The sequence below is a fragment of the Arctopsyche grandis genome, chromosome 2 (assembly GCF_051622035.1).
Source record: "Arctopsyche grandis isolate Sample6627 chromosome 2, ASM5162203v2, whole genome shotgun sequence".
In the NCBI taxonomy this organism is placed as follows: Eukaryota; Metazoa; Arthropoda; class Insecta; order Trichoptera; family Hydropsychidae; genus Arctopsyche; species Arctopsyche grandis.
The window spans coordinates 34,309,704-34,321,990 of NC_135356.1; the positions used below are offsets into that span (position 1 = coordinate 34,309,704).

At 37.4% G+C, this 12,287-nt stretch overlaps 1 protein-coding gene across 1 annotated transcript; it reads left to right on the forward strand.

Moving 5' to 3' along the window:
- Nucleotides 1-8,229: 8,229 nt before the first annotated feature.
- On the forward strand, nucleotides 8,230-11,684 carry LOC143922402 (general transcription factor II-I repeat domain-containing protein 2B-like). Its single transcript, XM_077445627.1, has 3 exons — nucleotides 8,230-8,296; nucleotides 11,197-11,324; nucleotides 11,391-11,684. Exons 1-3 carry the CDS (start codon nucleotides 8,230-8,232, stop codon nucleotides 11,682-11,684), a joined length of 489 nt encoding a protein of 162 aa, XP_077301753.1.
- The last annotated feature ends 603 nt before the right edge of the window (nucleotides 11,685-12,287 follow it).

Consider the following 12,287-nt stretch of genomic DNA (forward strand, 5'->3'; position numbering starts at 1 on the left):
TCAGGGCCCATCTAGTGTATTATACATCAATGCCAATGATGGTACATATCAAAACACTTCGAGGCCAAACATGTCATATAGCACCATATTTTGTAGTTTGTTTTGCTAAATTAAGCTGCCAGTGTATGTTTGTACACCGAATCACCACTCGAGTGCGTCCCTAAAGCCCAGGTCTGTCATCAAATGCATGTATTGGACAGAGCTTTATCCGAGAACAAATAAAACTAATACCCCGACTCATATGCATGCATTAGTTCGATTTTCAATGATATTCACGCGCAGCAGGCATTCGGAGGGACGCTGTTAAAGCCTCCGAGTGTTTATTCAAATTTAAAACAATGTAATAATTCTCATAAAACGTGACCGATCCCCTTTTTCACCGGGTATATTTACAGAACTCGGTGTGCACCGTTTGCAACGAGGCGTGCTCGCTCTCGAATAGACTGCGATGCAGAAAACCTAGCAATGGTTACGCAAGCACTTAAAGTAAGTGTTTTTGCAAATCTTAAATTGCAAAAGAAGAAAGTCGGAAACTTCTATCGAATACCTAGACACAACAACTGATTTGAATAATTCAATTCCATATTTAAAAAAAAGGAATAATCAAAGTTTGCATAATTTTTCCATGAGTGCTCACAATTCTCAGCTACGCCACTGCAATATACATCGGTACATACATCACTTCTACTGTGCAAGTAGAAAGGAAGGTTAAAATTTTACAGCCCGCATGCTGTATGTAAGAGCCGGGCTACACCGGGTGACTTTCAAGTGACGTGTTGCCCAAGGGCCGGGCCGCACCGTACGACTTGGTTGAGGGCGACCAGACCAATGCATGCAGGTAGATGGGACATGCCACACCCGTCAACTTGTTTGTCGCACACATTTCCATACATTTTTTCGTGTCGCGCAACTAGTCGGCCGACAAAGTTGCACGGTGCGGCCCGGCCCCAAGTGTCTAGTCACGCAACTCGGGCAACCAGAAACTACCAAGAATCCGCTCAACTAATACTTATAATCAGGGGCGACTCGTGACTTTAAAAACAGATGGGGCACAAGGAGGCTTAAGTCACCCCCCCCCCCTCCTACATATTTTTTCCCCCAAAAAATGATAAATATGGGATAAAGAAACATTTCTTGCCGATTCACAAAAAGCAATATGTGTGTGGGGAAGTGCCCGGTTGAACTTAAAGCCTCCCATGCCCATAAGGCCCCGTGCACACTTGCGATTTTCGATCGCGCGATCTTTTCTTGTGCAACAGAACCTATAGAAAGTGGCTGTGATTATTTGGTCGCATATTCGCGCAGTCGCGCTTAAAACTGTATGATCTATTTTTGCGACTAAATGATAAAATCGCAAGTGTGTATAGGGCCTAAGAGTTTTCAATATGTGAAGATACAGTCATAGTTTTTTCACTATGTAGTCGCCGGCAACTAGTCCCGGTGTGTGGCACCCCTCAATACAACGCTATTATTAGGGATTCCAAATATTCGAATATATTCAAATATCGAATAGTTAAGCTTTAAATTTTTTATTTGTAGTTTTAAGAAGGTCAAGATATTATTACAATTTGAAGAAAATCATAATTTGGAACATCAAATGGAACTAAATGTGCTGTAGATTGAAAATATAAAAATAAGTTCGTATAAAAAGTATTCGAATATTCGGATTTGAAACCCCTAAACGCCATACATTTTGAGGGATTGCAATAAAACCACCTTGACCAGACCGAACGTAGGCAACCGGTGAGTTGCCTGGTGTGGCATGCTCCATACAACTGCGTACATTTGATCTGGTCGCGGCAAACAAAGGCACCCACAGAGTCACCCGGTGTGGCCGGGCTCTAAGTCGCGCCCCCTACTACTGATTTTCATCCTTTCGCCAGGAGTACATATGTAGGGAAATATCAAAAAAATAGTAATACATAACGCAGCGACATTCAAGCGCAATTGCTAAACAATGATAAACAATAGGAAGACATAGTTAAAATACAACAATAGATAAAAACACACTCGGGAAAGGTCAGATATTGACGTGTAAAAGTATAAATATCTCAGCGCCTTGCACATTCATATGTAAATTAAATGGAATAATACGAGTTAAACTTTCACCTGAACGGGACATCGTTGATGAATAGGTTCTTGGTTTCAACGGTGATTATTTCCGACTGGTTCAATTCGGCGATATTGCCAGCCTCATCCAACCCGGTTGGTATATCTTCGGTAGACAGAAGCCCTTGAATCTGAGCCCTGTATAGGATTTTGTGCTTCTTCAACTCCAGTTTGAACACGCCTACGAATTCTTCGTTTTCCATGATCGGTACGCTTGTGTCAGGCTCATTCAACACGCTGTCTGTATAAAACAATAATATGTATGTATGTATTAAAAAGCGTACACATCGAGTCGGTCGAGAAGTTTTCGTAAACTGGCTATTGTTTACTAGCAGAATGCGATATTTATAATTAATGCGATCGCAATCTTGTCAACACCTGTTGCATCAGGTATTCGAGTACGCGTAATACTACGCCAGTTTGAAATCTCTCTTACAATAACCTATTAATTGCTTTAGTTTGGATTAAATCAGCGGTTTCCAAACTTTATGCTACTACGCCTCCCTAAAAAAACATCCCTTAACAAGACATACGGTACAGTAGTCAACGAGACTCATCATTACGCAGCATACCAACCTAAACATATGCGCTTACGCTTGACTCAAACATGCCAACTTAATAATTTATACGTGCACTCTTCTGGGTCCTTCATACATAAAAGTTTAAAGAGATGATGTATTTTAAAATGTGAACACGATCTTAAAATATAACGCGATGAAACGAGGTGGGTAGATACCGATGTACATATATTTGATGCGGATTATCGGTGTGAGATTTTTTTTCGATTCGCAAACCAACAAATATGATTCGCTGTTTGTTTGTGTCCATAGAGACCTTGGATTGAACGTCTATGACAGGGTTTCCCAAACAGGACAGGACTGCAACACATTTAACCAACTTCTACCTCAAATTGAAAGGCGACCGATGGTCAATCTCCACTGATGTTTATGACGTCATGAATCTAAGTACATACAGGCGGAGAGTTTGAATAGAAATTGGATACGGAAATAAAAAATGTGGAAAAAGTTTCACAATATAAGGTAAAATTAATATGATTTTTAATACAAGTGATAAAATTTAATTTTGGATTTCATCAATTGAATCAAAAAATTTTGATTGTTTTCCTGCCTTAGATGAATGATTAAACATTGAGTACCTACACAACTTGATAACAACTCTTTTGCAAAATATTCCCAAACCGAGTTAGGACGATTCCTGTGTTCTGAATCCATTTTCCGTGACAGCTAAACCATTAGACTTAAGCGCGAGTGATAATGAAAATTTAATTGATTTACTCGGTGACTCAAATACAAAGCTCAGCCATTAAACGATTTTTGAGCGAGTTTTCAGAAGAATAACCCAATATGTAAAAACAAGCTATTTTTCTTTTACTTCCGTTTTCTACATCCTATTTATGCGAATCAGAATTTTCTTATTATGCTGCAACGATCAAAGTACAGGAACAGGCTCGACTACACCGCTGATATAATAATTAAACTCACCTATATTTTGTCTGATATCAAAAAGATTTGCGATTTAAGGACTCAAAACCATCAAAGTCGTAAAGAGTATAATAATAAGTCGTTAAGAAATAAATAATGTGAAACTTGGACACTGAACGCCAAGACACAAAGTCCAATGCACTCAAAGAAGTATGGAAAGCTGTATGCTCGACATACAATGCCATATACATTGTATGCCACAATGGTCTGTTTAGAATAAAATAAATAAATAAATAACGAGGAAAGACAGGAAGCGGAACACGTGGGTATGACAAGGGTAGTGGATATAGTGGATAAAAGAATGGACGAAAGGTGGACAAAAGAAGTGCTTGAATGGTACCCGAGAGAATGCAAAAGAGCAAAAGGAAGACCGCAGGGAAGATGAGTAGACGAAATTCGGAAAATGTGATGAGAGTTGCGCAAATCAGAGACGAGTGGAAACGTGTTGTAGAGGCCTCCTCCAGTAGTGAATGGTGAATGGGTGTAAATGATGATTTAACCGACTTCAAAAATAGGCCAAGTGTTTCATTGCAGAAAAAGTTTGGGATAATATACATACATAGGTAATAATAACAGACAGCCGAAACTCACCTGACAAGATGTGCTGGCGAAATTTATACCCCCACTTGGAGTGCAACTTCGAAGCGTACGATTCAACAGGCCTATCGACGTAATCAGCTGTGTTATAGATGTAAATAGCCCCGTTGATCATCCGGGCACTCAGCAACACAGCTTGTCTTGAGTAAGGCAGCTGGGCGATGGCCACCAAGGTGCTGCGAGTGGTGACGAAACCGACATCGTAGAATACGGCGCTCTGGACGGACTCCAGCAGCTGCTTGTGATCCAGAAGATATTTAAAAAAGGGCAAGCGCTTATCTTCGATGCATTTTTCCACTTTGGTGTACGTGCCGTGGGTGAGGTCCATATGGGTGACACCGGTCGCGCCAACCATGTACTTCAGCCGGGACGTGTCATTCACGAGCTCCATGTCCTTGTCGACACTGAAATAGCCGACCACCGAAGGACCTGACATTTCCGTGGACAGGTGGGAGTATTTGCGGGGTCCCGTGTGAAGCTGATTGTCGAGCATTTTTCGGTAAAGTAGATTTGCTGATTCTACGGACGAAACATATATTGTGTTTATGGGCATTAACATTTTCTTTGATGATATTTCCTTTATACGAGATGGTTATCTTATTGTGTGGGAGGACGGGGGGGAATTATTTGTATATGTCTAATGGCAGAATTCCCTCTACATAATTGCTGGAGCATTTTAAAACTAGAGAAGATTACCACCGAGTCGTGATGATGTCATTCACTATCCTTATATACATTTATTTATTATTACTATCGGATTTAAAATGGACTTATTTATCGTCAAATAAATTTTAATACTAAGCTAGCCTTGGCGATTTCCATACGTTATCATATTTATTTTACTCACACTTACCAAACTATATGTCAGTAGAGTGGTGAGGTAATTGCTAAAGATCCGTTTTTTTTCTTTCATTTTAGCATTTAGTAGTTTTATGTAAGTCTTTACATATTTCTTTATTCTTTACATATATAGATCTTAAGTACCTAAAGTTTTTCGGGTGGAAACACCTTTGGTATATATGTATGTATGTTAGAGCCGAACGACCTCATGACCCAATTCATTTGAAAAATACATTTATAATGTATAAAAATATAATTCAAACATCTGAACATGGATCAAAAATGAAAAGTATAGTTAATTGATCAGGGAAAACACTTCGCGACCCTAATTGTGGCGGTGGGGAGGTGGAGGAGGTCAGTTAAACGATCAGTTGCACTATCAGTTAAACTATCAGTTAAACTATCAGTTAAACTATCAGTTACACTATCAGTTAAACTATCAGTTAAACTATCAGTTAAAACTATCAGTGCTGGAATAAGACACAGCGGAAGGGGCCTCCAATATTGTCAGATATTTTCAGAAAAATGCAAATCCATGTATTGTTATGCGCGTTAGTTATTTTCACAAGCAAAAACTAAATTGTCAACTGGACATATCGATTGGGAACATATAAGGCGTAATTTAAAAGAAAGAAAGGTCGAATTGTCAAATCGAAAGGGGAATCATTTAAGTCGTATCGAATACTTTGCCAAATTTGACAATTTTATTGAAAGTCATTTATCGTACGATATATGTAAGTACGTACATATACGATAATTTTTAAGTTAAATAGGCAGCGAAGTAACGTCTAATTTCGAAGCAACGTAATGTAAAATAACGTATAATTTCAGGCAGAATTTTATTATTCGAATATTGTTGACTCAACTCCATATGGACCAGTTCGTCTTGAGATTTGGGGTTAAATCAAAAAATAAGAATATCTCGAGCGAATCGTATTAGAATCCTTACAAAAATGTAGGGGCCGATTATACAAACAACAGAGTAAATATAGCTGGAAAGTGCAAAGGTGAATTTCATTTGAAGGCTAAAATATTAAATGGGCTCTTATATAAGTTAGGGACTGTGAAAAACAACTTTGAAAAACCTATGGGCAAATTAACCTATGACGTATAGGCGTGTTTGGACAACAACTTTATGGGATAAATTATTGTTTTAGAGCAAGTAAATCGTTACAGAATTGTGTAATAAAATCTATTTCATATTTCATTCGAAACACAAAGAACGAATTCGGTGAAATAGAAAAAAATTATGCGAATATTCTTACTAAAACTCAAGAATATAAAGACACTAGGCGTGAAAAAACGAAGTTACAATTCGGGGGAGATGCGCGATGAGATTAATTTTAGTCAAATATTATAGTTGACTACAATACATATAAGAAACATATTGACGGTAAATATTTTAAAGATGAAATTTAGGTACAATTTGTGGCATTTCTTAAGACATCACTAATCCTATCGAGATGTACTTATGTATACCTTGTTACAATGTACGTTTCCGAATATTGAAACAATTTTAAAAATCTTTTTAACACTGCCTTTACACATAATGTTTTCGGTCTTAAAACCAATCGAAAACAGTTTGCAAAATTCATTACATCAATGATGTAGTAAATTTATCAAAAAAAAAATATATAGTTTGATAAATTTTATATTCAAAATTCTTTAATAAATAATTTTGAATATAAAAAAACGCGCTTTTATTATAATGCAGCCACAATCCACAAAGAAAAAAAAATTGGACACTCCGCGATTACGGGGGGAACGCTAAAGCCTTATTTGGACGGAAATTGATCGACAAATCGACAATTGTGCTAAAATACACAAATTTTTAAATTATAATTAATCAGTAATGATAAATAGAGCTTGGATATGAACGATAGAATGATGATTACATTACAGTGCAATTTAAACAGTAACATATTATTGAAGATAAAAACGTCCATTTCGACCATTCGTACTGGCTCTACCAGTACAAAGCTGAGATAAAACCAGTACACATTTTTTATACTAATAGTAGTTTTAACAGATGGATTGAAAATTCAAAGCCTTCGGCGAAATCAATCTAAGAAAATTAGTAGAATATTTTCACTGTTAACTAGGAACAAATGAACTTTGATCTTTGGTGAAGAATATGTGGTCCAGTGATACAGCGCAATTGAACGTATAAACGTTAAAATGTTTGTAAAATCACTGAGTGTTATTCTAGCCAGTCTTGTGATCTTGAGATTTTATAAGAACATTCCAGAAAATGAATATTTACGTAGAAACGTTAAAATGTTGGTAAAATGAAAAAAAAAGTAAGATTTTATAAGAGCGTTCAAGAAAATGAATATTAGCGTTTTTAATAATCGAAATATTAAAAAAACTATTTTTAGAAAAAATGACATAGTATTGATTTTGAAAAACAACAAAGAACGAAATTTGGATGTCGAACTAAATAAATGTTTTTTAACTAATGGTATTTAGCAGATGGTTTGGAAAATTAAAGCTTTCGGCGAGATCAATCTACGGAAAATTATCAGCAAATTAGTCGAATATTATCACTAGTCACCGGAGTCTGAGGGGGCCGTGTATTCTTCAAAGGTTGTAAATGCATTGTTAAAGGTTTGCCGAACAATGGATAACACTGTGACTATTCTACCTCTAATTATCACCGTTAACGAGGAACAAATGCTATTTAGTCTTTGATGAACAATATGCGGTCCAGTGATGCAGCGCAGCGATTGAACGTAGAAACGTTAAAATGTTGGTAAAATAAAAAAAAAGTAAGATTTTGCAAGAGCGTTCAAGACAATGAATATTAGCGCTTTTAATAAACCAAGCATTAAAAAAAATATTTTCAGAAAAAATGTCCTAGTATTGAATTTGAAAAACCACGACGAACGAATTTTAGATGTCGATCTATATAAAAGCTCTTCAACAAATGGCCACCTTTAATAAAAGCAACTATATAAAATATTATCGGTTTCAAAATAACTCTCGATGAACATTGAAATTTTAAAGTAAAGAATAGTTTTTACCAAATGAGGCGAATTCACGGCTAGGCAGAGCTGGTCGACTCCAAGGTAGACGAACACCAGTAGACGACACGGCACTGTTGAGTGTTCGAAACCAAAGTGACGAATGCCTAGTGGCAAATGTATGATGCCCCCTCAAATGTGGCGATACCGCACTGAGCATGCCTGAAGCTTTGTATTGCGCGAAACAGGGTTCATCTTCTGTGTCGGGCGCTTATTGCATATGTTGTAAAATTTTGTCAACGCGCAAAATATGATCAATTATGTACACTGGTAAGATTAGTGAGAGTTGGTACGTTTTCGTAATCGCATAGAAGCTCGCGAAAGAAACTGTGCGTCTTTTTTTTTTTACTTACCTCCTTTACGTTTCAAATGGCTTTCGTGTCAATGGTCATTTTTTATTTATTATTGAACTAGCTGAACCCGGCATGCGTTGCAATGCCACAATAACGCAGACAACGAACACATTTGAAATGACCGTTCCCGTTTTGGGTGATTTTTTTTCACAGCAATCTTCCCGGATATGCATACAACAAATCCTGAAAGTTCCATCGTAATCGGTTCAGTGGTTAAGGAGCCTATACGAGACACACAGACAGACATTCAATTGTATATATGTATGTACATACTAGAGTTTCTGACCCGGGTCGGCCCGGGACAAACATTCCCGGGAATTCACGAAACTTTTGCTGTCCCGTGTCCCGATAATTCTTATCTCGAATCACGGGAATTGGATTAAAAAAATCTTGAAAATATACAACATTTTCAAGACTGCACGAAGGGAAATAATAAATCAAAATATTCTCAAAGGTTTGTTGTTTAGCAGTTCCCTAATTGCGCATTCCCAGAACGTGGGAGTTTTATGAAAATATTGATTCTGTGCGTTTGGCGAAAATCGTTACATGTAATTCTATTCTGAGAAAATCTTAATACGATGCACTTGACCTTACCGATGAATTATTCCATGTATTGAAAATTAAAATCGAAGAAAAGCCTAGAACTGACAGAAATAGGCTTTCGGATTCTCATTTAAGTATTTGAGTATTCTTAAGAAGCTACCGTCGCGGTTTAGGAAACCGGAGCACTTGTGATTTTACGATTTTTGGGCAATAAAAATATTGTCCTTTTAGGTGTGTGGTTTTTAACGATCGGGTCTTTTACATATGATTGTTTTCTACGATTTGAGTTCAGTTTAGTGTGAGTTTTCGAGGTGTATGATCGAAATCGTTGAAAATAAAAATACCATGCGACAATACACTCAACTATCATTGGAGGAGAATATAAAAATCGCGGCTTTGGCAGACTCTGGATTTTTATTGCGATCAATTTCTCAACAAATGGAATGTTCTGTATCTACTGTGTCAAGAATAATGAAAAAGAAAAAGGATTCTGGAAGTTTTGCTCGTAAGAAGGGGACAGGACCGAAAAGATGCACATCCGAGAGACAAGATCGCCTGATAGCTCTTATTATCTTTACGGAAACGGTTCAAAACTGCTGTAGAGATAAGAAAAGAGATCTCGGATCAATTTTCAATTGAAATTAGTGATGTAACCTTAAGAAGACGACTCAGAGAAGCTGCACTGTAAGCACGGAAACCTGCGAAAAAACCATTACTTACGAAGAAAATGGTGAAAAATCGATTAGAGTGTCGAAATACCACAAAAATTGGACAACATCGGATTGGCGACAAGTGATATTTTCTGATGAGTTGAAATTCAACCTCTTCAGTTACGATGGTTTTCCGTATGTTCGAAGAAAAGTTGGAGAAAGATTCGACCAAAAATATACCATGAAAACAGTGAAGCATCCCCCAAGCCACATAGTTTAGGGATGTTTTTCTTATTATTGAATTGGTGGAATACCGTTTCTGCAAGGTTCCATTAACGGAATAGCATATAAAAAAATTCTAGAAGAAAGTTTTATCCCATCAATGGAAAATCATCTTTCAAATTCTGATGATGTCATATTCCAATATGACTCTGCCCCTTGTCATCGAGCTAAATTAGTGAGTATTAATTTTATTTAATGGTATTGAATGTAATTAATAATATTTCGGTCAAAATACTGAAATAGTTTTGTTGCTTTTTTTTAGGTTCGGGTTTATTTGCAGGAATTGGGTGTAAAGACATTAACATGGCCTGGGAATAGTCCCGATTTAAACCCAATTGAAAATTTATGGATGGCTTTTAAATATAAGATTAGTAAAACAAATGTGTCTAGCCATCAATCATTAAAAGATACCATTGAAAAAGTATGGTATGAAGACTTCCCCATCGACATCTGTAATTTAACATTCTGGCTCGTCACGGAGACCGGTACATATGTACATGCTAGCTGAACCAGACATGCATTGCAATTCCACAATAACGCGTGCAATTCTCGTTCCCGTTATCGTTCCCCTTACACAGACATTCAATTTTATATATTGGCATAGATACATTTGTTGACGTGGGCCATCCGCTGTGTTTGTGGTATAGCCCTGAATGGTCAGTACATTCGAGTGCAAGGTAGGCGTGGCACGATTATTGTCACACTCGCGACGTGATGCGTTGAAGGCGGGATGGGATAGCTTTACTTTCGCGTCAGTAAAATCGTAATTACGAATATTATTATTAAGAGGGTTTTTCTCGTTTTTTTTTACACAGTAATCTTCCCGGACATGCATACAACAAATCCTGAAAGTTCCATCGTAATCGGTTCAGTGGTTTAGGAGCCTATACGAGACACAGAGACAGACATTCAATTTTATATACATACATATATAGATGTATTTGGCCACCAGGGGTGGCTAAAGCTTCGATCGCGGTCGACTGGTCTGTTAGAGAAGAACTGTAAACAATTTTACCGATGAAGATAACAAACGAGAGGTCAAGATATACATACATATGTACTTATATACTTCGTTTAAGTATTTTATTAATAAAACAGAATTTCAAATACATAAACTGGTGTCAATTACTGGTGACTGATGGAGCTCCTGCGATGGTTGAGAATCATAATGGGTTTATTTATAACTATTTGTAAAAATTATGATGATATTCCAAGTTTTACCAACTACCATTACATTTGAGCACAAAGATGGATAGTGTAATGGTAAATGGATATTTGGATGGATAATTAAATCCAGACGATGTGATGAATGTCGCATTCAAAATAATTTATTCTATTCGTGGAATAAGTTCGCAAAGACGCAGAATCAGAACATTACTAAAGGAATGTGAATCTGATCTCGGGGAATTACTAGTACACACTGACGTAAGGTGGCTAAGCCGTGCCAAGTTTTTAAAAATATTCTTGAATCTATTGCCTTAAATAAAAAAGTTTATGGCAAGTGTTAGTAAATCATATCCCCAATTGAAAGATGATAAGTGGGTGCGTGGTCTTGCTTTTCTATCTGACATGACAGGAAAGCTAAATGAATTAAATGTGCAACTTCAGGGAAAGAAAAAAACGTTGGCGACGTATGTACATGCATTCAAGGGGAGATTTTCCCTCCTAGAAGCACAATTGAGGAGAGAGGATTTAAAACAATTCCAAAATATGGCTGCCATATCTATAGACAGAAACTCGCACGAATATGATCAATATGCAAACAAGATATCTGTTACGAAATGAGTTTAACATTATTCGTATCATTCCCGTTCAATGATGAAATACAAATAAAAGTATGAATAAAATTAAAAGATTTTTTGGATGTGGACAAAAAACTAGTTGAGGATGAAGTACTTAAATAAAAATGTGATATATTTTTGAAATCAAGAACTTCTTCTCAAAATAGTTATTGGAATTAAATTTGTGAAAAAAAATATCTATGTTTTTGGAGATGTGCGGCAAGTTAATAACTTTTTTCGGGTCTACTTACCTCTGCGAAGCAACATTTTCTACCATGAATGCAATCAAAACCAAACATCGCTCCCGTTTAACAGGCGCAAGGGGTGTAGTCCCATGGAGCCCCGCCAGGGGCGCCACAGGGGGCACAGCCCCATGGGGCCGCAGCCTTATGGTGCGCAGCCGCATGGGGCCCCGAAGGGGGCCCAGGGGGGCACAGCCACATGGGGCGCAGCCGTCATCGAACAAATGATTCGATTTTTTTTTTTTTCGATTCATAGGCGCCGATTTGACTTTTTTCGATTCAATGGATTCACCCCCACGGGGGCGCAGTCTTATGGGGCTCAGCCACATGGGGCCCCGAAGGGGGCGCAGAGGGGCGCAGCCATA